The following is a 24,642-nucleotide window of genomic DNA, read 5'->3' on the forward strand; positions in this document are numbered from 1 at the left end:
CAAGAAAAATAGGAATTACAAGTTAGTAACTAAATCATTCAGTAAGTAATTAAGTAACTAACTAAACAAGTAAAAAGTTAGTAACTAAGTTAGTCAGTACTTAAGTCAGTAACTAAATCATTCAGTCAGTAATTAAGTAACTAAATATGTAAGTCAGTAACTAAGTAACTAAATAATTGAGTAATTAAGTCAATAAATAAGTCACTCAGTACGCAAGTCAGTAAGTAACTAAATAAGTTATTTGGTCAGTAAAAAAGTAACTGGGTCAGTTAGTAACTAAGTTGTTAAGTCATTAAGTCAGTAATTAAGTCAATAAGTAAGTCAGTCAGTAAGTAAGTAATTAGGTAAATAACAAAGTAATTAACTCATTAAGTCAGTAATTAAGTAGCTAAGTGCATAAGTTAGTAGCAAAGTAAGTCACTAAGCAATTCATTAAGTCACTAAGTAATTAAGTAACGAAGTAAATAACTAAGTCAGTAAATAAGTAACTAAGTAAGTAAGCCAGTAAGTAACTAAGTACATAAGTCAGTAAGTAAGTAAATAAGGATATTAAATAAATAAGTAAATAAGTAATTATGTCACCAAGTCAGTAACTAAGCAATGAAGTAACTCAGTAAATTAGTAAGTATGTAAGTCAGTAAGTAACTAACTAAGTCCGTAAGTTATTAAGTCAGTAACTAAGCAATTAAATAAGTAACTAAGTAGGTAAGTCAGTAAATAAGTAAGAATGTAATCATTAACTAAGTATGTAAATCAGTAAGTAACTATGTAAGTAATTAAGTAAGCAAGTAACTAAGTAAGTCAGTGGGTTGGTAAATAAGTAACTACATATGTAAGTCAGTAACAAGGTAACTAAGTCAGAAAGTAAGTCGGTAAGCAACTAAGTCAGTCAGTAACTAATTAAGTCAGCGACTACGTCAGTAACTAAGTAAGTCAGACAGAAAAATCACATTTTTTGGTCTGTTTTTGTGACAAGAATTGGGATTTTTCTTCCAGTAATGGAATCGTTTTCTCCATAGAATAAGACGTGACAGAACTGTTTCTGAACCGTTTATTTCTTTAAACAACATAAACTCACTGACTCTGAGCTCAGCATCTGTCTGTGTTTCATCTCCTGAAGGCCTCGGCTGATATCAGCTGTTTCTCTTCGTATTCGGAGGTGAAGGACGAAGGTTCAAGGATCGTCGTCATCCTCAGACATCAGACGTTCAGCAGTTTGTTTTACGGCTGCTGAAGAACTGTCTGTGACGGTAAAGAATCGGATTCTCCACTGAAGTCCACAATAAAGGTTTTATTTCATCTTAAAGCAGCAGAACTGTACAAAACACATCAAACCAGAAGCTTCTGTTTCCACGTTATCAGATACTAAACTCGTGATGTTCAGCCACCCTTTATCTGGTTTCACTTTGGTGAAACTCATTAGAAGAGGATCAGTGAGTCTTTAATTGAGCACAAAGGATGTTTGTTGAAGTCGACTTTGTTGGTTTCAGGGCGAATTTATAAAAGGACAAGAATTTCCATCTACGAATCAGAATAAAACGTTATGGCTTAAAAACCTCCTGACTGGAAGATCAGTTATCTGTCAAAACACAGTTCATCAAGAAACAGAGAAATCACTTCCTTTAGTTTACAAATTACAGAAACAGTCAACTAACTGAAAGTAATTACGTCAGTCAGTAAGTAAGTAAGTAAGTATCTAAGTAAGTAATTAAGTACACAAGTCATTATGTAACTGAGTAAATAAGTCAGTAAGTAATTAAATAAGAAGTCAGTAAAAAGTAAGCAAGGAACTAAGTATGTAAAGAAGTAACTACGTCAGTAAGTAACTACGTCAGTAAGTATCCGTCCATCTGTCTGTCTTTCTGTCTTATCAACCAGAACCACTGTGACTCCTTCATCCTTCATCATCAAACAGAGAGTTCAGTTCATTCCTTTTATTTTACAGATTAATAACAGAAACACTGATGGTTGGAACGCCGTCTTTATGCTTCATTTGCAGTATTTTGGTGCTGAATCGGGGGGTTTATCTTCGAGTTGGTCCTGACTTGTTTTCCTGGTTGAGTTTTTCAATGAACCAAGCAGTTTGGTCTTTCATTCAGAGAATATGGACTCAAGCAGCAGAGCAGGAGGGACGTGAAACAAAGTGTTTGCTGGAAAACATGGTAAAGCTTCAGACTGCAGAATGCTAATATTAGCTAGCTCCCTCACCTACACATGAAGCCTGTGTTTGGTAGAAAACGTTTCAAAGCTTCTGACTGCAGAATGCTAATATTAGCTAGACGCCTCGTCTACACATGAAACCTGTGTTTGGTAGAAAACATGTGAAGGTTTCAGACTGCAGAATGCTAATATTAGCTGCTCCCTCACCTACACATGAAGCCTGTGTTTGGTAGAAAATGTGTCAAAGCTTCAGACTGCAGAATGCTAATATTAGCTAGCCACCTCGCCCAAACATGAAGCCTGTGTTTACGGCCCACACAGCTTCTTGTTTTGCTGCTGCAGACTTCCTCCTGCACCTCCCCTGCTGCTCTCAGCTCTTGGCGGTGGGCAACGGACACTCCTGGATCTGGGCCTCGTCCACTGAACCCTCTGGCAGGTGGACCGTCATCGTACAGGCCCGGATGCCTCCCAGAGGCTCCAGGACGTTGAAGACTCGGTCCCAGGCGTCGCTCTCCGGATCATAGCGCTGAACGATGTCCACCATGCAGCGGCTGTTCCAGGAGTAGCCTCCCACCACGTAGATGTGGCCGTTGAAGACGGTGACACCGACGTCGCTCTGTCCCCGGGGCATCGGCGCCACCACCGTCCACTGGTCTGAGTCCGGACTGTAGAACTCGCAGCTGAGGACGTCATCATAGTCGCTGCTGCCCCTGAAGTGGTTTCCTCCCATCACGTAGAGCCGGTCCTCCACTGTGCACATGCAGTGGAGCCCTCGGAGGTCCATCATGTCGGCCCGGCGGGTCCACGTGTCGGATCCAGGGTCATAACACCAGAGCTCCTTCTGGAAGGTGTCGCGAGTGATGCCCCCTGGAGGAATGAGAAAGAAGTACTCAGACACAACATTTAAACCACTGACAGGTGAAGTACTTATCACTGATCATATTGGTTCTGTGGAGTTCTGCTGGAAAACCTTGGATTTTGGCGTCCATGTTGATGAGACTAATACACTCAAATATACGTTGTCCCAGAAATTGATCACTCCTTCATGCAAATGGAAATCCCAAATGTCACTGGCCTACCCATGCAGGAAAATGTACCCCCCCACACACACACACACATTGCAAATACATCAAACAATGAGGAACATCTTGAGGAGCATGACAATCACCCAACATGTTGATTTGACCTCCAAACTTCCTAGATCCCATTCTGATCATGCATCAACAGGATGCAGTTGAACCAGTTTGATTCCCAGAGAACCCACTGCACAACCCAGAGTACCCAAAGGATCCACTGCCAACGTCCTGGTCCAGACCTCGTAGGACACCCTGAGAGGTCCTCTGGTCCAGACCCAGTGGTTCAGAGTATCTTTGACCACATAAGGGGGACAAACACAGTATTAGGCCGATAGTCATTTATTTTTTATTATTTTTCTTCAATTTTTTTTAAATTTTACGATTCTTTCTTTATTTAATCGATGTAAATTGTTAAATGTAAGTTTAATATTGTAAATATATTTATAAAATCAGATTCAATTAGTGACAATTAACAGAAAGGGACAAATTGGTTTTGTAATTTGACAGGAATTTGTTAAACGAGAAATATCTTGCATAATTAGAGATGTTTTCATGACATTAGATGTATGTTTTTATCAGTGTATAATAATATGATATCCATCCATCCATCCATCCATCCATCCATCCATCCATCCATCCATCCATCCATCCATCCATCCATCATCCATCCATCCATCATCCATCCATCCATAACAAGACAAAAAAATCCACAAAAAGACACAAAAACTACCAAAATGAGACACAAAGTAAACAAAATAGGACAAAAACAACCAACAATAGATGAAAAATGTCTGAATTCAGACACAAAATGTCACAGCAAAGGTGGAAAAAATGGATTTAACCAATCAACATTGAGTTTTTTCAGTCCTGCCAAGACTTACCGACCCCAGACTAGATGCTTTTTTATTCCCAATAACAACCCAGAATGGGAGTGAATGAGTAAGTTCAAATAAATGGTGATAAAAAAGTCTAAACAACAACAAAAAACTCACAAATCTAAAGCCTTTTCCAACGAGAAGCGTTAATAAGGGACTTGAAGCTAAAGAGAAAGATAGAAGTCAGAGTTCCCTGTTCTGCAGGCAAAAATAGCAAAACATCATAAACCAGACACTGAGCTGAGAGAGTGAAGTAAGAAACTTTTCACAGGAATTCCTTCATTGGCTTGGTTCTGCTGGATGTGAGACTTTCTGTTTGTCCTAATGTGTCCGTCATAATACTTAACAACAGAGTTTCGCATTAAGTCATATGTACTGAGTGAGATCAAGACAGCTTTGCATCCTTCACAGCCTTGACCACACATCCGTTGTGTGTCCTGGTTCTCAGGAAACACAAAGAGTTTAGTCTAGCTCGTCTTGTCAAGGTTGAACTTCAGATAATTCTGGTTAAAATCTACCAAAACAGCCTGAAATGTTCATGAAAACACTGCAGACAGATGAACAGATGATCGTCTTGTAGGCGTCTGTGTAGACTTGAGCTTCATTTCAACCCAAACTCAGCTTCTCTATAGACACTTCTGCTAACTTTAACATGTGTCAAACGCCACCAAATGCCCTTCTATTGGCTGCAAGAGTTAACACAACAGTCTTCACGCACTTCCACCATCTGAGGAAATGAAGATCCAGTCTTTTTTTGATTGCAAAGTCCTCAGTGTTGGAACACTGTGCAGCTAATGTGGCTAAAACCATTAGCTTTGACAGTATGTCAACAGGTCACCAAAATGTGGAAACGTTAATTCAGCTGAGTAAACAAGGACTGGGAGCTTTACTGTGTTTTCATGTTCAAATTAACCTCAGCTGCTGTTAGCATCTGTTAGCTTCTCTCTTGCTCCCTGCCAGGATTATTTACTTTCTACAGATGCTTTTGCGAACTTTAAAATGTTTTAAAGTTCATCAAATGTCCTTCTACTGGCTCCAGGAGTGAACACAACAGATTTCATGAACTTCTGACGTCTGGGGAACTGTAAATACAGTATTTTTCTCATTCCAGTGTCACCAAAACAACAGGAAAATCCACAGTACTGGAACATTGTGCAGTTAATGTGAGTAATACCATTAGCTTTTATGGTAGGTCAACAGGTCAGAGCTCTGTGGAAACGGTGTTTTTATTCACATCTATTTATTTATTCACATCTCCAGCTGTTTTTTTTTTTTGATAATTTTGACCAGAAACGTTCTCAGAACTTTCTGATTAGAAGTAATTTACCAGCAGAACCGTCAGTTTTCTTTTTGTCCTAAACGTCGAGTCCCACCTCAACCACAGGTCTCACAGCTTCCTGCTTCTCAGACCGTCGTGTGAAACTTCCGCCGTCAACGTGAGAAGCTGCTTCTTCCCGTCCAAGGTTGCTGGGCAACCACCACGAGATGACAGGAAGTGGCTTTAAATAGGTCAACCGAGGGCGTTTAGTCTGGTGAGATTTTTATTTGACTGTTAGTTAAAATCTAACAAAACAGTCCGAGACGTGCACAAAACACACTGTAGACAAATTAACACATTATTAAACCATACTTATGATTCCTTTAAAATGCACATTTTATATTGTGCTTATTTATTTATATGTTCTGCTGTTTACAGGACGTTTTAATTTCACTGAATATTTTTACTGGATTTGACATTTTATGGTGCATTTCTAGCAACTTTTTTTGGTATATTTTACATTTTATCATGCATTTTTTATTTTAGTATATTTTTCTTATTTAAGATTTCTACCTTACCGAAAATATCTGCTTTTTGCTTCCCCTTGGGGATCAATAAAATAAAATAAAATAAAAGTTAATTTAATTAAACATAATGTAGAAAAACATATTTAGTACTGTTTGTCGAATGCTAAAAATGATTAGGTACATCTCGTAAAAATGTTAGAATTAGTTTTATTAAAAAAAACAGCAAGTTTGAAATACAATTGTTGCATTGTGTTTATTTATATATTTTTGCACGCTGCATTGCTGTTTATAGAACATTTTAATTTCCACATTTCACTGAATATTTTTACAATAATTTACATTTTATTGTGCATTTTTTCCTTAGTATATTATTATTTCTTTTTTCAATCTTTACTTCAATGAATATTTCTGCTTTTTGCTTCCATTGTGGATCAATAAATACATCTCACAAAACTACTAGAATTAATTTTATTTATTAAAAAACAGTAAGTTTAAAATACACATATTGTATTGAATTGAATTAGTTTCTTTATATTTAACCTACAGATGTTGCTCTGCTGTTTTACAGAACATTTAATTACAGCATTTCACTGAATATTTTTACTTTATGTGAGATTATACAGTTTTTTTAGTGCATTTTTATTCAGAACATATTTTACACTTTACTGTGCATTTTTTTTAACTTCAGTATATATTTCTTATATCTATTTTTAAATCATCTTATTTTACTGGAGATTTCTGCTTCTTGCTTCTTCTTCCTGTGGATCAGCAAAGTATTTCTGTTTTAGTTTAATGTAATTTTAATTAAAAAAATACATATTTTGTACTTTTTGTAAAGTGTCAGGTTCCTATTTAAGAATGGTAAAATTGTTGACCTGGATTTTGTAAAACCACTAGAATAAATTTTATGATTTTTTTTTATCATACTTTACCAGATATTTTTGCTATTTTATTTGTATTTGGTCACTTTACTCTTTTTGCTTGCTACTGTAACAACATTTTTTTCCTTGGGGATCAATTGCATATTTCGATTCATGTCTATTCTAAAAAAAAATAAAAAATTCTCATTTCGTATCATTTTGCAGGTGTCAAGTTCATTTTAAAGGGTCCTGAGATTATTAATTTACCCATTTTATTTCTTTCATGAGTACTGAGTCACCAGTTGCTCAAATTATTTCCATTTCACTTCAATAAAGGGGCTGAAAAAATGTGAAATTGCTGATATTATGTTGTTTGTTTTTTTTTATTAAGTGCCATTATTTTGTAAAAAATCTGTGTTCACTTTGACAGGTCTTTCTTTGTGAATTTCTTTCAAACTCAAACTTTATTTATTTATATAGCACTTTTCATGCAAGAACAACACAAAGTGCTTCACAAGCAATTAAAAACAAAGAAGACAATAAATAAATACAATTACTACTAGAAATAAAAATAGAAATAAAAATAAAAAAGCCAAATTAACTTGCAAATTCTTCAATTCTGAAAGGCAATAAATGGAGGGATCTTGCTAGGGGTTAAATACTGATTAATCCAGTGAAGGATATTGTTATTTTACTTATTTTTGTTCTGGTTAAAGAGCCACCAAGTTGGCATTTTGCCACCGACCCACCACTGACCCAGAATCTGTTGAAATACCTAAAAGGAACTTGGTGCAGGTTTTCTGCGTCAGATGCGAGTGTTCGGTACAAAAGGGGGAAGTTACATGAGGTTGTTTAACAGCTGTAAAGAAAACAACAAAAAACCCGTTTGTGAGGAAGTGCGGTTAGATGTTTGGCGGTACAGAGCGTTCGCTGTCAGCTGTGAGTAGCAGCTCTTGTGTTTCTGAAACTCCCACCATGACAATGATCTTTAACTCACATAGTTCTGCTAAGTCTAACCGCAGAGAGAGCAGATTAGAAGGCGGTACATATGAGTCATTTTTAAAACAGTCACTGATGTATTTACAGTAGAAACACACTGACAGATGAAGACTTCACAGATTTAAAAAAATGGCACCAAACTATTTAAAAATTGAGGAAATGTGATCATAATTTTTTTGTTTTTTTATGACTTGTTTTAAAACAGAAGTAAACTCAACATCTACAGTCATGAACAAGAGTTTACATCCACTTGTAAAGACCATGTATATCATGGAAGTGTTGAATTTCCAATGACTCCTAGAACTCTGACTTTTCAGTGAAGGAATCATTGAAACACATGAATCTTTATCCCAAAACAACAATCATGTATTTTGGTTCTTTCATAGATTTATTAAAGGTGTTCTGAAAATGTTACAAAGTCTGTTGGGTCAAAAATAGACATACAGCAACTTGAATTATCAGTTTTGGTGACATAGAAAGTTGCAATGATCAGATTTTCTTAGTTTCATGGCTTCTTAACTTTTTGTCAGTGATTATGATCGACTACAGCTGCTGACTCCTCTGAGTACACATATAAATATTCATACAGAAATGTTAGCATGTTGTTAAATTTCCACCTCAGTTCTGTTCTTCTGGTTTCAGTCTTCTGGTTTCTCTTTGACTCCTCTGGACAGAATTGGTTCAGTTCAACTAAACTTGTCGTCTTTCTGACTCAGACTTGTTTCTCCATCAGTCCACAGGTTCTTGATGTGTTTAAGTCAGGACTTTGGGGAGACCAGTCTAGAACCTTCATTCTATCCTGATGGAACCATTTCTTTACCACGTCTGATGTGTGTTTGGGCTCATTGTCTGGTTGAAACATCCAACTGTGTCCAAGATCAACCTTCTGCTGATGGTTTTAGGTTTTCCTGAAGAATCTTCATTATTCCATTTACTTTGTGTAAAGCTCCAGTTCCACAGAGCATGATACTGCCACCACCATGCTTGATGGTTGGGTTGGTGGTTTTTGGGTAAAAGAAGACCCAGTAATTTGCTTTTTCAGATCTTTGTTGAGCTCCTCAGGCTTTCCTACTTTAGTGTTTGGATCAGAAGAGTCAGCAGCTGCAGTTGGCTGGAATCACTCAGGACTAGTTAAGAGGCCACAAAACTAAGAAAATTTGATTAACACAACTTTTTACATCATCAAAACTGATAATTCAAGTTGATGTAGATATATTTTAGATTTTGATTATTCTAGATTATTCTAAATTTTGTCATACTACTTCAACTTTAATAAATCTATTAAAGAACCAAAATTCAAGACTGTTGTTTTGGGACAAAGATTTGTGTGTTTCAATGATTCTATCCGAGAAAATTCAAAGTTGAAGGTGTCATTAGAAACTCAAGACTGGCATGATGTATTTTATAAGTGTATGTGCATTTTTGAAAATGTGTTTCCTTTATCTTACCTGAGATGTACATGAGATCCCCATGAACTGTTCCTGCATGTCCATAGTGAGGCTCCACCATGCTGGTCACAAACGTCCACTCGTTTTTCTTCAGGTTGTAACACTCCACCGTGTCTGTTAAATATCACAGGGAGAAGTTTGTGTATTTTATTTAGAACTTTTATCCAATAGCAATCAAAAAGACTCCAGCAACAGTAGTAGCAGTGGTACAAGAAGGAGCAGAAGTAATACAGAGCAGAAGGGTTGTCATTTTTGTTTCAGTAGTGATTTAATACTAAATAGTAGCTTACTGATCTCTCCTGATGCATTCCTTCCTCCCACAGCAAACAGTTTCCCCTTCAGAGCGCTGAGGTGAAAGAAGGTCCTCTTTTCATTGAGTGAAGCGATCTGAAGCCACTTGTCGAATCTGGGGTCGTATCTGTAGGCGCTGTCGATGGCCGTCTTACCCTTTGTGTCGTAGGTGCTCTGACCTGAGAGGAACAAGAATCAGTCACACAAAACCAGCCATTTGAGCTCATACTTCCAGAAATCTGCATCTTGTTTTTTTAATATAAGCTCATATCATTTAGTTATGATTCAAGTCTTGATGCTGCACAATGTACCCTGACTTTGACTGGATGGTCCTATATGGTGGAAATCAGTTTTATGGTGTTTTGCATGTTTTATATACTGTTAGAATATGAACACAGTCACTTCTGCCATTCCTCCAGCCCCCCACAACTAAATAACCTCAAAGGTTTACAAGCCAGTGACGATTTTTATCAAGGTTCTAAGCAAAAACTGGGTAATCAGTGTGTTTGTCCATGTGATCAGCAACACTTTATACTTGGAAACAATGGTTTGTACAGATGATTTATGGATCTGAAGCTGCTTTGAAATGGCTCCAAGTGGCTTTCTTGACACTTCAAGTCAATGATCTACTTTTTCAGATCTTTGCTGAGCTCCTCTGACTTTCCCAATGAGTCTAATGAGTGGATCTAATTGGTCCTATTTAATTGACTTAGAGGAGTCAGCAGCTGTAGTCAATTATAATCACTCACAAGCATGGTGAAATTATTAAATTTTGTGCTATTTTGTGCTACAATTTTACAAATTGTGGAGACATATTGGGCCGTTGTTAATTTGCCAAAAAGGAAGTCAATATGCAACCTTTAAATTAAGAATTCTAGATGTTTTTTTTTACTTGTTCATGTCTAAGGTTCTTATTCCAATAAGGCATATATTTAGCAATGCTTCTTTGCACAAGGATTTTCAAACTTAGAGAACGCTGCATTTACAGTAGTCTCCAATAATATAGTTTGTGTTTACCAAGACTGATATTATCTAAGGTTTGGTTTGTTCCAAATCACATGCTCCTGTTAAATTAAGCAATATAGGTAAATACACTGCTGTTCAAAAGTTTGGGGTCACCCAGACAATTTCATGTTCTTCATGAAAACTAACACTTTTATCCATGTGCTAACATAACTGCACAAAGGTTTTCTAATCATCAATGAGCCTTTCAACACCATTAGCTAACACAATGTAGCATTAGAACACAGGAGTGATGGTTGCTGGAAATGTTCCTCTGTACCTCTATGGAGATATTCTATTAAACATCAGCCGTTTACAGCTACAATAGTCATTTACCACATTAACAATGTCTACATTGGATTTATCATTAATATGATGTTATCTTCATTGAAAAAACTGCTTTTCTTTCTAAAACAAGGACATTTCAAAGTGTCCCCAAACTTTTGAGTGGTACTATATAGCGTGCTTTTCTACCTTAGTGGTACTCAAAACACTTTCCATCGGGAGGAACTTTGGGTTCAGTGTCTTGGCCAATAACACCTCCACATGGTGTGGGGGATCGAACCACCAACCTTAGTTGACAACCTGATCCAACTGGACCATAGACCCCTGAACCATGGTTTCTAAACTGACTGCTTGAGTGTAAAGTGTAAACTCTAGGTGCTCTGACCTCCAACGATGAAGAGGAAGCCTCCCAGCAGAGCGACTCCATGCTGATAGCGAGGCGCCTCCATGGGCCTCAGGGCTCTCCAGTGGCCGGTCTTCTCATCATACAGCCTCAGCTCTCGACTCACCACCAGCTGCTGTCGCATCACGCCGCCCAGCGCCAGGATATGCGTGGTGTCCGAGCGGATCTGCGTTCTCTCGGTCTGCAGGGCTGGCTGCATGAAGGGCATCATCTGGTAGTTGCTGGCCTCCAGCAGCAGGTTCACGCAGGACGTCTCCGAGCGCATCATGGAGTCGCCTCCTTCTTCGTCGTCCTGGGAGATCTGGATGAGCTCGCTGGGGCTCATCAGAGGGAAGCGAATGTGGCGCATCAAGGCGTAAACGGAGGAGCGGCGCTTGGGAAGGTCGTGGTCCAGCCATCCTCTGGCGATGTGGTAGAGCTCCAGCTCAGAGAAACCCTTCAGGGAGTTGCTGGACAGAGCGTTGGCCATGGTGGTCTCAGAGAGCTGCAGGTAGCGACCACAGTCCACCAGCTCAGACAGGTTCTGGCTCACAAACTCACCTACAGAGACAGCCAGCGACAACAATGAAGGAAATTATCCAGTGGATTACAGGTTTGTTAGCAAAACTATGCATGGCGCACCAATTTTTGTTGCTCTAACTGTACTCTGCAATAGTGAATTAGTTGCTGCAGATAGTTTTAGGGAGTGTTGAGGATCAGAAAGTTTGACACACTCGGTACAGAAGCTTTATACTAATCACACATTACATTGAGTCCATGACTGCTGTCTGAAATCATGAACCGATGAACTATGTAGTAAAAGTACAACTTCCACATTCTCCTTGTGTCTTTGCTCTATTAATTACATCACTGTTTTCGCTTTAGTAGTGAACCAACGGGCATTTCTATGATAACTTCCTACTATACAGAGCAAATTATTTAAAATTAATTTATGAAAATAACATTTTCTTTGTTTGCATTGTGATATATTGCTCTGTTGCTATTAAATATGTCAATTCGTCTTATTAATTGTAATATTATCGTGCCATGACTTCTGGATTTGTCTCGTGCCTGTTGTCAATCAGTTTGTATGTCTTAACATTCGAAAATACATTTTACCAGACTACAAAATACGTCTAAACATGATAAAATACGTCTTAATAAACTATAAAATACATCTTAACACTAGAAAATGCTTCTTAACACTAGAAAATATGTCTTAACAAATTAGAAAATAGTGTCAGAAATCTGTGAAAATGCCACCATTCCGTAGTTTTCTCTGTCATCTGTACGTCATTCCCCTTTGACACAATGCATGATGGGAATGATTTTTTGGTAAGAGGCCATCGGCTGTCCACTACTTTTCCTGGTGCATTGTGGGAAACTTGGAGTGACTATAGAGGTTGTAACTACTAAAACTAGACATTTGGACAGAACTACAAAATGGAGACCACACTGTACAGAGACTGGTTTAGGACTCTGACTATCTGTCCATAAAGGCTGATAAGTTTCCCATCACTCACCGATGTTGAGCTGAACGTCCTCCAGGAGTAAATCTGTGGCGATGTGCTCCACTTCCACACAGTTATCAATAGTGATCTGTAATAAACAACAACACAGGAAATAGATTTATCACAAACATGGTTCATACCAGGGATCAACTGATAGGGTTTATATCTAGGGCCAATACCGATGGCCATTATTGGTGACTATATCTGAATATATAAAATAGAAACAGGAGTGATTAAAGTAAATTCTCCTCTGCTTATGTGGACTCATTGAAAAAAAGTTTCCAACACGAAAATTTCTCCATAACGATTAAAAATTTTCCCAAAGTGAATCAAAAAAATCTTCAAAATGGTTAAAGGATAGTCCAAACTGGCTAAAAACTTTAAGAAAGTGACAAAAAAAATCTTTAAAATAGTTTAAAAAGTTATCCAAAATGACTTACAATTAGATGAAATGACTAAAAAATTCTCTAAAATTACTCAGAATGTTTCCAAAGTGGCTCAGAATTTAATAAAATAGAAACAGGAGTGAGTAAATTAGGACACTCTCCTCCGTTTATGTGGGATCAACCGACAAAAATGTTTCCCAAATGACATAAATTCTTTAAAATGACTCAAAACTTTCCCAAAGTGACTCAAGAAATCTTCAGAATGGTTTAAAATGACTCAAATTTTGATATAAATTACTCAAAATGTTTCCAAAGTGAAAATAGGAACAGGAATGATTAAATTATCTCCTCTGTTCATCGACTGAGATGTATCTCCTGCAGTTTCTTAACCTTTCTCTGTTTTATCACTTTTATTATCCACTTGTCCAGACCTTGAAGCTAATGTACCAATAATCTGTCAATAAAAATACCAATAATAAGAAAAATGCCAAATATCAGCCACAGTAATAGGCCAAGCTGATAATCGGTTGATCTCTAATGTCTGTTCTGCTCTATACTTTATCTGACACCAACACAGTGTGGATTATAGGGTGAGGACGTGACAGTGTGATAAACAAGACCTCCAATCGACTTGAACATATTTATGAGACCTCCACTGTACCTGTATATATATTTAGTGCAACTTTGAGATAAAGAGCTCGACATGAACCTGGACCGACTGCCTCACCTCACTGCTCAGCAGCTGGTTGCAGAAGCTCAGGACGGGCATGACCTGCAGGAAGTTTGCGGCCTCCAGCGTGTCCTGCAGGTTCCCCATGTCCAGGCTGACTTTGGAGGTGTAAATGAAGTCGATGATGTTCTTCAGGCCCGTCTTAGTCACCCCATGCAGCTTGATCTCCCTCATCTCCTGCTCCCTCATGCCTCCTGGTGAAGGCATGAATACGCATTAGCACAGAGGATTTGCTTTGAGCGCCGTCAGCAGACCGAAGACGTCGATAAATTTGGTCAAATGCAAATATCTCCCAGGACGCTGCGACTGAAAGGAAGTCTGAAGCAGAAGTAGTCAAACATCCTCTTCATCTTTCAGGACTGTTTATCTAAAAGTAAAAGTTGAGGCACAGCGATAACAATAGATGTTGGTATTTTTAAACTCACTTCCTTCAGTCAGACAGCTTGTTGAGAAAAAATGAAACAGAACAGATATTTTAAAAGAGCTACTGAGGGTAGCAGTACCACAAAAACACACTTTTGCCTTTGGCTTGAGGTGACTTTCAGCTTATTTGTGTATTAAAATAAGGATTCAGTGCGTCCATCGGGTCTTAAATGACCTGCTATCATGAGAAAACTAACCTTTTAATTATATTGTTGTTATTTATTCTTCATGTTCTCAAGGGCTGAAAAATGAAAGTAAAAACTGCAGTTCCTCAAACGTCCACTGGAGGCTTCAAAAGGGAGTCAATCCCCAAAGAAGCTTTGTGTTACCAGTTTTATGGCAGAAATAAACATATTTACAGTTTGGTACCAAAAACAGTTTTGGTCTCTCTATATGGATTTGTTAAAGGTCTTTGGGAAATATGACAAAATCTGTTGGGTCATAAAAATACAAACATCAATTATAAGATTTGGTTTAAAGTCTTTTTGTCCATTTCCACCTCTGTTCGGTTCTTCTGGTTTCCATCTTCTGGTTTCTCTTCGACTCCTCTGGACAGAATTGATTCAGTTCAATAAACTTGTCGTCTTTCTGACTCAGACTTGGTTCTTCATCAGTCCACAGGTTCTTGATGGATTTAAGTCTTTAAGTTCTTGGCTTGTTCAACTCAATGATTTGCTTTTTCAGACCTTTGCTGAGCTCCTCAGACTTTCCCTCTGTAGTGTTTGAGTCTAATGAGTGCATCTAACGGGTTCTATTTTAACTGGATGAGAGGAGTCAGCAGCTGTAGTCGATCGTAATCACTCAGGAGAAATTAAGAGGTCACGAAACTAAGAAAATTAGATTGACACAACTTTGTACATCAACAAAACTGATCATTCAAGTTGCTGTATGCCTGTTTTTGATCCAGCAGATTTGGTCATCTTTCCAGAAGACCTTTAAAAAATCTATGAAACAACCAAAATGCATGACTGCTTTTTGTGTCATGTTTCAATGATTCCATCTTCCATCTAGTTATAGGAACCTCTGACAAACCCAAGACTAACAAACTTTATAAGTTTGACTCCATTTCAAAGTTCCCTGTTCTGTCTGAGTTCAACCATACGAGAACCAACCTGTGAACATGGCCTTGAAGTAGTCGCTGGATGAAGCCATGAGGACTCTGTGGACTGGAAAGGTGTCTTTACTGTCTCCAGGAACCAAAACAACGTCACAGAGAGTCTCATCGGACCGGAAACTATCGAAGCCCTTCAGGAGGAAACATATGGGTAGATTGGTATGTTGTATTTTAACATCAATAAATCACTCTTCTAATAACACTGAGGAACTCCTGAGGAGGCTGGTGCCTTCTTTTCAATGTTTTTCTGCCTCTTTATGATGCAGTTGTGTTGGATTTGAAGGATAATGCAGTGAGATAAACCTGAGAAAACTCCTTAAAAAGATGTGTGCAACACCTTTTAGAGTGTAGGACGAATACTGTAGCTTTAAATACAGGAAGTGAAATACATGTTCTAGAAGAGGGTTTTTGCATAATGTTGTCTGTAATATGTAATAAATATGGAACTTTTTGCCTTGTTTGTTGAGGGAACACATTATACCTAAACCCACAAGATGTTACTGTGACCTCAGATGGCAGAACATTCTTTGTAAGACGCTCCTGTGCTGAGACATGTTGCGAAAAAAAAAGGTTCAGAGTTTTTTTTACAGATATCATTGGGAGAACTAATCATAGAATTTAAAAATGGTTCCCACAATGTTCCGCAATCTTACATGATGACAAATAGTTTTAAATTAAGGAAATAAAGTAAATTGTCTTGTTGTCTTCACACTGAGCAAACCTGAAAACCAATAAAGTTAAATGTGTGCAAAAGGGTCAAATTTTCCTACTGAGATTGTCGAAAAACTGTTGTTTTATTTGCATGTTGGAGTGCTGTACCTGCAACACAGCTGCTCCGTGCTCGGTGCTGCTGAACACTTTGGACATGGGTCGAGGGGGAAGCTTCGGTTTGGTAGCTTTGTCGGGACGTCTGGGTTTCATTTCAGTGGGTGGAGGAAGAGGAGCTGGAGCTGGAGGAGAAGCAGGAGCAGGTGGAGGAGGACGCTCATCTGTAGAACAAAACATGAATGTCACTGCTGCATGTTAACTGGAACCATAAACCCGCTTCTATGTGGCTAAAGCCTTTAAACTTCATCTATTTCTGTCACATCAAACAGTAAAAGCATAAGAAGTTCATCTACAAACTTAAATATCCAAAGTAAAGCTAAGCTAAGATATGATAAGCCACGATGAGACTTTACTCATCCTAAAGTAAATCCTTGTGCCAGATGTTGCTCAGAAAAAAACAAAACAGTAGAAATGCAGTCTTTAAAATCACATTGGAAAACAATAAAATACAAATTCAATACATTACTGGAATAAAACACGTAAACTAAAATAAGAGTAAAACAGAAAAAGGCAGAAGCAATGCTGACAATTATACTTAAGTAAAAATAATATCATACATAATAATATGAAACATAGCACCTGAAAATGAGTTAAAGACTAAATATTGGACATTAGATTGAGAATGCTGTACATGAAACTGAAGTGTTGCGCATACAATCAATATGTGGCAAATGAAAATGAAAAATCCACAAGAAACTGAAACACTACACCTGAGAAATGAAAACAGTAAATATTGCACATGTAAAAAAAATGCTAAATGTGATGCAGAACCTGATGCTACACAAACTGGTGAGAAAAGTAATTCGGACAGTACTGTTTACTGCTCAGTGTGTGATGGTTTAGCAGTGATTCCTGCAGTTAAACTGACAGTCATCTCTCAGTGGAACCCTGTGGACAGAGAACCCACCTTGTAGAACCGGGGCGGCTGCAGGTCTCTCCGGCTGGGCTGGAGGTCTGGGAGGATCCCTGGACTGATGCCTGCTGCCCAGACGAGACAGCCGGCGGCTCAGCCTGCCGGGTCCACCGTCATCCCCACTTCCTCTGCAGAACAGGAACCGCAGTCAGACAACACGGAACAATCTAACACCAGATAACATCACCAACACGTTCTAATAATGCTTCTAGAGAAGATGTTTTGATCAAATGTTCAGAGAGAGTTGAGTTCCAGTAAAGTTAATACAATAATGTCAGCCTTCAGAGGATGTCCTCAGGAGGAACACAAACGATGTTCTGTGATGGCAGAGGCTCTAAAACCAACATTTAAGAAACGTTCCCCAGATGTTACTGATGCCTCAGATGATTTCTGTAAAATGTTCCTGTCATGTGATTTATGAACAAAGGTGGAACATTCTACTCGTGATGTTCTGAGGGTGTTTGGGGGATGTTCTTGAGGGAACACATTATAAAACGTTTTTACTTTTTTTAAAAATCATAGAACACTGTTAGAATGTTTTTACAGACGAACGTTTTTAAAGTAATGCTCCAAAAATACTTTCCAGGTGGTATCAAGGTCTCAGAAGACAGCATGTTTTTAATACAGAATAAAATGTGGAACATTTTGCCTTTTAATGAATGAACACATTACAACATGTTCTTCTGTTATGCCGCTCTCACAATGTTCCAAACATGAAGAACGTTCTCAAACCAACATTCAAAAAATGTTTTCCGGATGTTAACGATGCATCAGATGACAGAATGTCTTTTTTTAATAGAGAACGTTCTGTAACGTTCCTGTAATGTGATATATGTAAAACAACACTTTGTGTTGTTGTTGATGGAACATCTTACAGAACGTCCTTCTATAAGAAGTTTCCACAATATCGAAGAATGTTCCTAATGCAACATTCAAAAAACCTTTTCAAGATGTTATCAAGACCTCAGATGACAGAATTGTTTTATATTTACAGAACGTTTTATAACGTTCCTGTAATCTGGCACATTAAAGAACATTTTGCCTTGTTGTTGACTGAACGTCTTATAGAACGTTCTTCAATGTTTTCAGGATGTTAATGTGAGCTGAGATGGCAGAACGTTCTTTATAAAACGTTCCTGCACTGTGACATGTTGATAAAGGTGGAGTATTCTAGCTGCAGCGTTCTGAGGATGTCATTGAGGGAACATATAGAAACCATTCCTACAGTGTTCCATGATAAGGATTCCTGATAGAACATTCCTGTAACACAAAGGTGGAACATTTTCAGCTTTGGGCTAATGTGAGGAAACCCATTACAGAATCTATAAGACGTTCCCTCAGTGTTCTGCTGTCATACGTGACAACAGAGAAAGAACGGTCCAATGGTGTTATCACCAGACATCTTTAGAACGTCTTTAGTTGTCCTGCCTTCAAAAAGAACACTCTAAGAACTAAAAAAAAAACTTCCTGCTCAAACCTTTAGAGAAACCTTTCAGAACTTTCTGAGGACGTTTCTGAAATAAGGAAATTCCAGCTGGGTTGTTCTTCATCGACTTACTTTAACAGAACATGCGGCTCTTAGACATCTTTAAAGGTTTATTTTTAAAGCCTCGATGACGGTTGTTCGGCAGTTTTTAATGTTCTCTCTGCAGTTCCTCTTTGTGGGTTCTCTACAATTCCACTTTCTTTTCCTTCAGCTGGCCACAACTTCAACCTTCTCAGAATAGGAACATCTGAGTGATGGAGCTGCTTTACTGGGAACAGCTCTGACTTCCATGTAAATTCTGTTCACGTCTCATTTTCTATTAACATGACGTGTAAAATGTAATTCGTATTCATTTTTTAACATTCATTTACCAGCCCTATAATGGAAAAAAGTTCTATATGGGTCATTCCACCTCAGTTTTAATTTAAATCTGTGCATGTTATTAAGCAAAATGTGTAAAATATTTGTTCACAGATGTTGTAACTTTTTGCTTTTCGTAACATTTTTTGATAAAATTATTTGAAGCACTCGGAATTGACTGATTTTTCTTTTAGCCCAGTAACAATTTTACATAGATTTTCTACTTTCTGAGTATTTTCACCATCAGACCTGCTCAATGCATGTTCAAATATTGGACATAAATGCAAAAAAAAATGCCATTTTAATATTGTTTCTCTCATAACATCTGCCTCTGACTGGTAAAACACCTATTGGTGCCAATATCAGAAGAAAAATCAGCCTCTTAGGGTGTAAATAAAGGTTTTTACAGTTGGTTGAACATCGGAATAAACAGAAAAAAAAGACATTTTTTGACCAAATTTGCATCATCATACAGCTGGTTTGTATTATTCTATCAAAGCAGGGTTGTACCATTGAAGACCAGATGTACATGTCAATGAACCTGCAAAACTTCAGAATTCCAGCTCCATTATTTCTACAGTAATGGCTCTTCAGACATTGCTCCACAGCATGATACTGCCACCACCATGCCCTGCAAAAATTTACATTTTTGGATCAAATTTTCACCATCATATAAGCAGTTTATATTGTTCTATCAAAGCAGGGAAGGAAACCACATGTGCATATCAATGAACCTGCAAAGTTTCAGGAGTCCAGCTACTTTAATTCTCAACTCATGGCTTCAGACATTATTCAGCAGCATGATACTGCCACCGCCATGCCCTGCAGAAATCAACATGACCCAGCCTTCTTTAAAACTAATGTTATCTATGAAACCAGATTTTCCATGTGGTTAACTCAATCAATTTTCAACACTTTAAATAAAAATCTGTGAAACTGAAGATGGTCAGGTGTGGAACGACTCAGATACAAGATTCATATTAAGCGATTACATGTTTAAAAACTCTCAAACCTCAAGATTTCATCCAGTAAGTTATACATTTCCAAATAATTTCTATTATATATCATTCAAGAGTGATGAAATATGGCTGAAAAAGTTTAATTTGTACAGCAGAAATAGTTGAAGTCTATAAACTGAAGGATGAACCAGTCTTACCCCATTTCATTGGCCTCTGGGGGCTGAGGGCTGTTGTTTCGCCTCCTACATGGAGCAAAAGGAAAAGATTCGGTGGATGGAAAAATGCTTCTTTGCATTTAGTAAAAAAACACAAATTCAGCTGTAATGTAAAACCAAAACTTCATATATGACAGTAAAGCACTGGCAGGGACCGTGTTGTTCTGCAGAATAAATGTGTTTACCTTTGATACTTGAAGTAAACTTCTCTGATAATTAAACCTTCACTGAAGCAACATCTGGAGCTTTACCTTCCAGCTGAGTGCTTCTAACGTGTGATGCTGCTGTTTTTACTGAAGTAAAGGCTCTGGATACCTCCTTCATCACTCAGTTTTCTTGTTTTTGAGTCTGGACGTTTGTCGCTGTGACGTTTTCTGTTTCATCGTCCTCTGAGATGGATTCTGGGTGTTTGATGTGGTCCGACGGATACGACTTCACTTTTCGAAACAATCCTACACACATTTAAGTCTCATGGTACTTATGATAAGAAATCTGAGGTCGAGGTTTTATTTCTTCTGTGTGTGGGACGGTAAAGTAGGTCTGCTCCACATTTTCTATACGTCAGTGTAGCATAATAAGCATTAGCTGGAGGATTTTGAACTTTCTAGTGGTGCCTTTGAAAACCTTTGTTGTTTCTGTGCTCATCATTATTATTTATCTCAATCACTTCGACAGTTATTGACTTTGAGTAAATCATGATTTTTGTTGTTTTCCTTGAACTAACTCACTGTTTTCTTAAAGTTTATTCTGACTTTACTCTTGTTTTACTGCTTTTTACTGTCACATCTTCACAGTGCATCGAGGACGGGCATTAATGAAGTAATTTCAGCGACAAGGTGGCATGTTAATGTTAAAAAAACAACAGAAAAACACACCTGACACTCTAAAAACTAACAGAACAGAACACATTTTGCTTATAATAAATCTTTATTTATGACAGGTTGGATCTTTATTTTGCTGTATTCATATAATATACTGCTGCTACTTTTACTTCGTCTGAATACTTCTTCCATCGCTGCACGTCTTCGGTAAGAATAAAACCTTGTTTTAGTGATGTAAACACGAGTTTTTAAGCTGATTACTCATAAAAATGTAAAAATAAATCAGTATTTCCACATCATTTGTGCGTGTAATGTACTGAACTATCAGAATTATAAAAACAAGCTGGCAAATCTGGAAAGCTGAGTTGCTCCAGGGTTAAAATCATGATCTTAAGCTGAAGAAAGACGTAGTTTTTACATCAACTTTTCTGTAGTTTAAATCTATTTTTGCAGAAATTTGAGTTTAAATGACACAAAATATTAAGTTCATGCAACATAACTGTGTCAACACAGCCCTTCAAAATAAAGTTTGTAATTATAAAGTTCGTCTGCACCGATAAAGCAGGCGTGTATTTGGTTAAGTGGAGGGAAAATGTCCCTTAAATTAACTTTATCGAGTGTTTTCCTGCTGTTAAGTCACCTCAGGTCGCCTCTTACAGAAAACGTTAAGAGAGTCCAACTCTGTCTCCACTGACAGATGAAATAACAACGTTCAATGCTTTCGTGTCACAAAACTTGTAAAATTGTAAACAAAATGCAAAGTTGGAGAAACACTCGACGTACATTTACCTTTCGGTTCTGTAAAGTTTTGTACTTAATTAGCATAATTATGAAAAGAAGTTGACAAACCTGGAAAATAAAGTTGCTCCAGTGTTAAAATCCTGAAGTTATAGGCATCTATTTAATAAAATGATTGGAAAATGTCCATCAAATGAACTTTTTAGAGTGTTTTGCTGCTGTTTAGGTCACCTTACATCAGCTCTTGCAGAAAAACTCTTTCTCAAATGACACATTTAATAAGAAGAAAATACAACACTTCAGTGTCATACAACCGAGAAAATGTAAGTTATGAATGCAACTCTAGGTCTAAATGTACTGAGCAATGTAAAGTTATGTATTTCAGGTTTAAAATCTTGACCTTAAAGTGAAGAAAAATGGAGTTTTAAAGCCAATTTCATTAAGTTACATGAACTTTTATGTAGTTTAAATCAACGTATGCAGAAATTTGAGTTGATATGACACAAAATATTAAGTTCATGCAACGTTACTATGTCAACACAACTCATTAAAATAATGTTTGCAACTTCTTTTATCCAAATCTAAACCATTAATTAAAGTAGATACATTTGATAAAATGAGGGGAAAAGGTCCTTCAAATGAACTTTTCGGAGTGTTTCAGAGCATTTTCCTGCTGTCAAACTCCCAGCTGAAGTCACATCTTGCAGAAAACATTTAGACAGTTGAAGCCGTCCTCTACTGACACATGCAATAGTGAGAAAATACAACATTTCAGTGTCATTAAAACCTATAAAATGTAAGTTCTGAATGCAGCTCTCAGCCTAAATGTACCTTATAATGTACAGTTATGTTTTTATGAGCATAATTATGAAAACAAGTTGGAAAATAAAGTTGCTCCTGTGTGAAAGTCGTGACCACAAGGTGAAGAAAAATGGAGTTTTAAACCAATTTCAGATAAATTACCGCAACTCTACACAGCTGCACTTCAGGTTGTCTGAAAAGCGTCACACACAAAGCTTTTGGATCTCTAAGTTTAGGATTAACAGGCGTCCCATCAGAGTTTTACTAAAGTTTCACCACTGTAAGAGCAGTATTGCTGCTTCCATTAAGTCCCAGCAGCATGAGGCTCAATTCCCACAGCCTGCATCAGTCTGACAGGACTACGTTACCACTGTGGTTGTCGCTTCTCACTTAGATGCATTTCAAGCAACCTCACAGTGCAGATGTAGATATCTGCTGTAGAGCACCACATTGTCCTCTTCACATTTGAGTAAACCAATTTCATGAAGTTACATCAACTTTAATGTGATTTAAATGAAATTATGCAGAAATTAGAGTTTGATGCAAAATATTAAGTTCATGCAACAGAACTATGTCAACACAACCTTTCAGAGTAATGTTTACAACTATAACGTTTATTTAAATTGATAAAGCAGGCATGTATTTGGTCAAGTGGTGATAAAATGCCCCTTAAATGAACTTTTTAGAGTGTTTTCCTGCTGTTCGGCCTCCAGTTTGAGTCACCTTAAGTCTCCTCTTGTTTAGACAGTCAGGAAGCATAAAAACAATCAAACTTTCTCAACTGACTCATTTAATAAGAAGAAGATTTAACAATTCAGTGTCATGAAACTCCAGAAAGTTAAAAGTTTACCGCCACCATCGACCTACATCCACCTTCCTGTACGTGAAGCAGCAGCATCTGAGCTGTTTTCCTGTCAGGTGCCTCACATTTCCATCCAAACATCGCCGTAAAGCTTCCTACCTGGAAGAGATCTTCCTCAGCAGGCTGGACCCGAGGCCGCCCTCCAGCCTGTCCGTGGAACCGAGCAGAACTCTACGAGGAACCCAGAGCAGAAGACGTGAGCTGCAGCAGCCGGTGGGGAGTCGCAGCGTCTGAGCGAGCATCAAACCCAGACCTCACTCACTTCCTGTGCCACTTCTCTTTCTCACTCTTCAAGTCTTTTCCGCATCTTCAGCCCACAGAGTCACGCTTGTGATTCGAAATCAACAAAAAGTTTCACAGCCTCTGAAACAAACAGACTTTAATCAACTAAATCCAGTGTCTAAATTGTTTTAAAGTGTTTAAATCTGATAGGAAGCTGATATTTTTAAGGCAAACTCAATAATCTGCCCTTATATTCAGGCTTTTGGTTGATTTGATAGATTTTATGCATTTTATCCTCTTAGAACCAACTACAACCACTGATTTCTCTACTCACATTTCTACATACTTTAGTGGATTTAATGTACAATTTACTTCATTGTTTATCATTTCATATGATGTTTTTTGTAATTTTCAACTTCTGTTTCTATTTCAATAACAGATATGTCATTTCATTTTATTTATCTATCTGGCTTGTTTCATTTCATTAGATCTTATCTGAGGTTTGCTCTTTGCTTGTGTTCTACAGGAAAGTGCTGCAGAGTCTACAACATCATTTTGGGGGTGGACTGTTTATTGGATTTTTTTTTTTTTTGCATTTTTTTGCACTGTTTAACTGGGTTTTTATTTGTACTATTTTATTGCATTTTTAGACTGTTGTACTGCATTTTTGTCCTGTTTTATTGCATTTGTACAGTTTAATTTAATTTATGTACTACTTTTTTGCATTTTTGTACTTTCTCTTGCATTTTTGGACTATTTTATTGCATTTTTGTACTTTCTGTTGCATTTTTGGACTATTTTATTGCATTTTTTTTTTACTATTTTATTGCATTTTTGTAATTTCTGATGCATTTTTCGACTATTTTATTGCATTTTTGTACTTTCTGCTGCATTTTTCGACTATTTTATTGCATTTTTGTACTTTCTCTTGCATTTTTCGACTATTTTATTGCATTTTTGTACTTTCTCTTGCATTTTTGGACTATTTTATTGCATTTTTGTAATTTCTGTTGCATTTCTGGACTATTTTATTGCATTTTTGTACAGTTAAACTTAATTTTTGTACCATATTATTGCATTTTTGCACTTTTTGTTGCATTTTTTGTACAG

The 24,642-nt window shown here is 37.4% G+C and overlaps 1 protein-coding gene across 1 annotated transcript; it reads right to left on the bottom strand.

Moving 5' to 3' along the window:
- Positions 1–1,271: 1,271 nt before the first annotated feature.
- si:rp71-68n21.9 (kelch-like protein 9) lies at positions 1,272–23,552 on the bottom strand. The gene is made up of 11 exons (XM_051959395.1): positions 23,410–23,552; positions 20,071–20,115; positions 17,063–17,196; positions 16,147–16,316; positions 15,326–15,458; positions 13,788–13,984; positions 12,687–12,762; positions 11,167–11,724; positions 9,494–9,673; positions 9,204–9,317; positions 1,272–3,027 (listed from the first exon to the last, which is right to left on the bottom strand). Exons 1-11 carry the CDS (start codon positions 23,550–23,552, stop codon positions 2,531–2,533), a joined length of 2,247 nt encoding a protein of 748 aa, XP_051815355.1. The 3' UTR covers positions 1,272–2,530.
- Positions 23,553–24,642: the final 1,090 nt, after the last annotated feature.

Source organism: Acanthochromis polyacanthus, chromosome 14, assembly GCF_021347895.1.
Source record: "Acanthochromis polyacanthus isolate Apoly-LR-REF ecotype Palm Island chromosome 14, KAUST_Apoly_ChrSc, whole genome shotgun sequence".
NCBI lineage: Eukaryota > Metazoa > Chordata > Actinopteri > Pomacentridae > Acanthochromis > Acanthochromis polyacanthus.

Excerpts from the sequence above, each read along its gene's own strand:
- si:rp71-68n21.9 (XM_051959395.1), bottom strand. The coding sequence starts at position 23,552 with ATGCTCGCTCAGACGCTGCGACTCCCCACCGGCTGCTGCAGCTCACGT. Across the intron at positions 9,674-11,166 it reads CTTCCTCTTCATCGTTGGAG|GTCAGAGCACCTACGACACA; the intron begins GTCAGAGCACCT and ends TGTTCCTCTCAG. Across the intron at positions 3,028-9,203 it reads GGATCTCATGTACATCTCAG|GGGGCATCACTCGCGACACC; the intron begins GTAAGATAAAGG and ends TCATTCCTCCAG.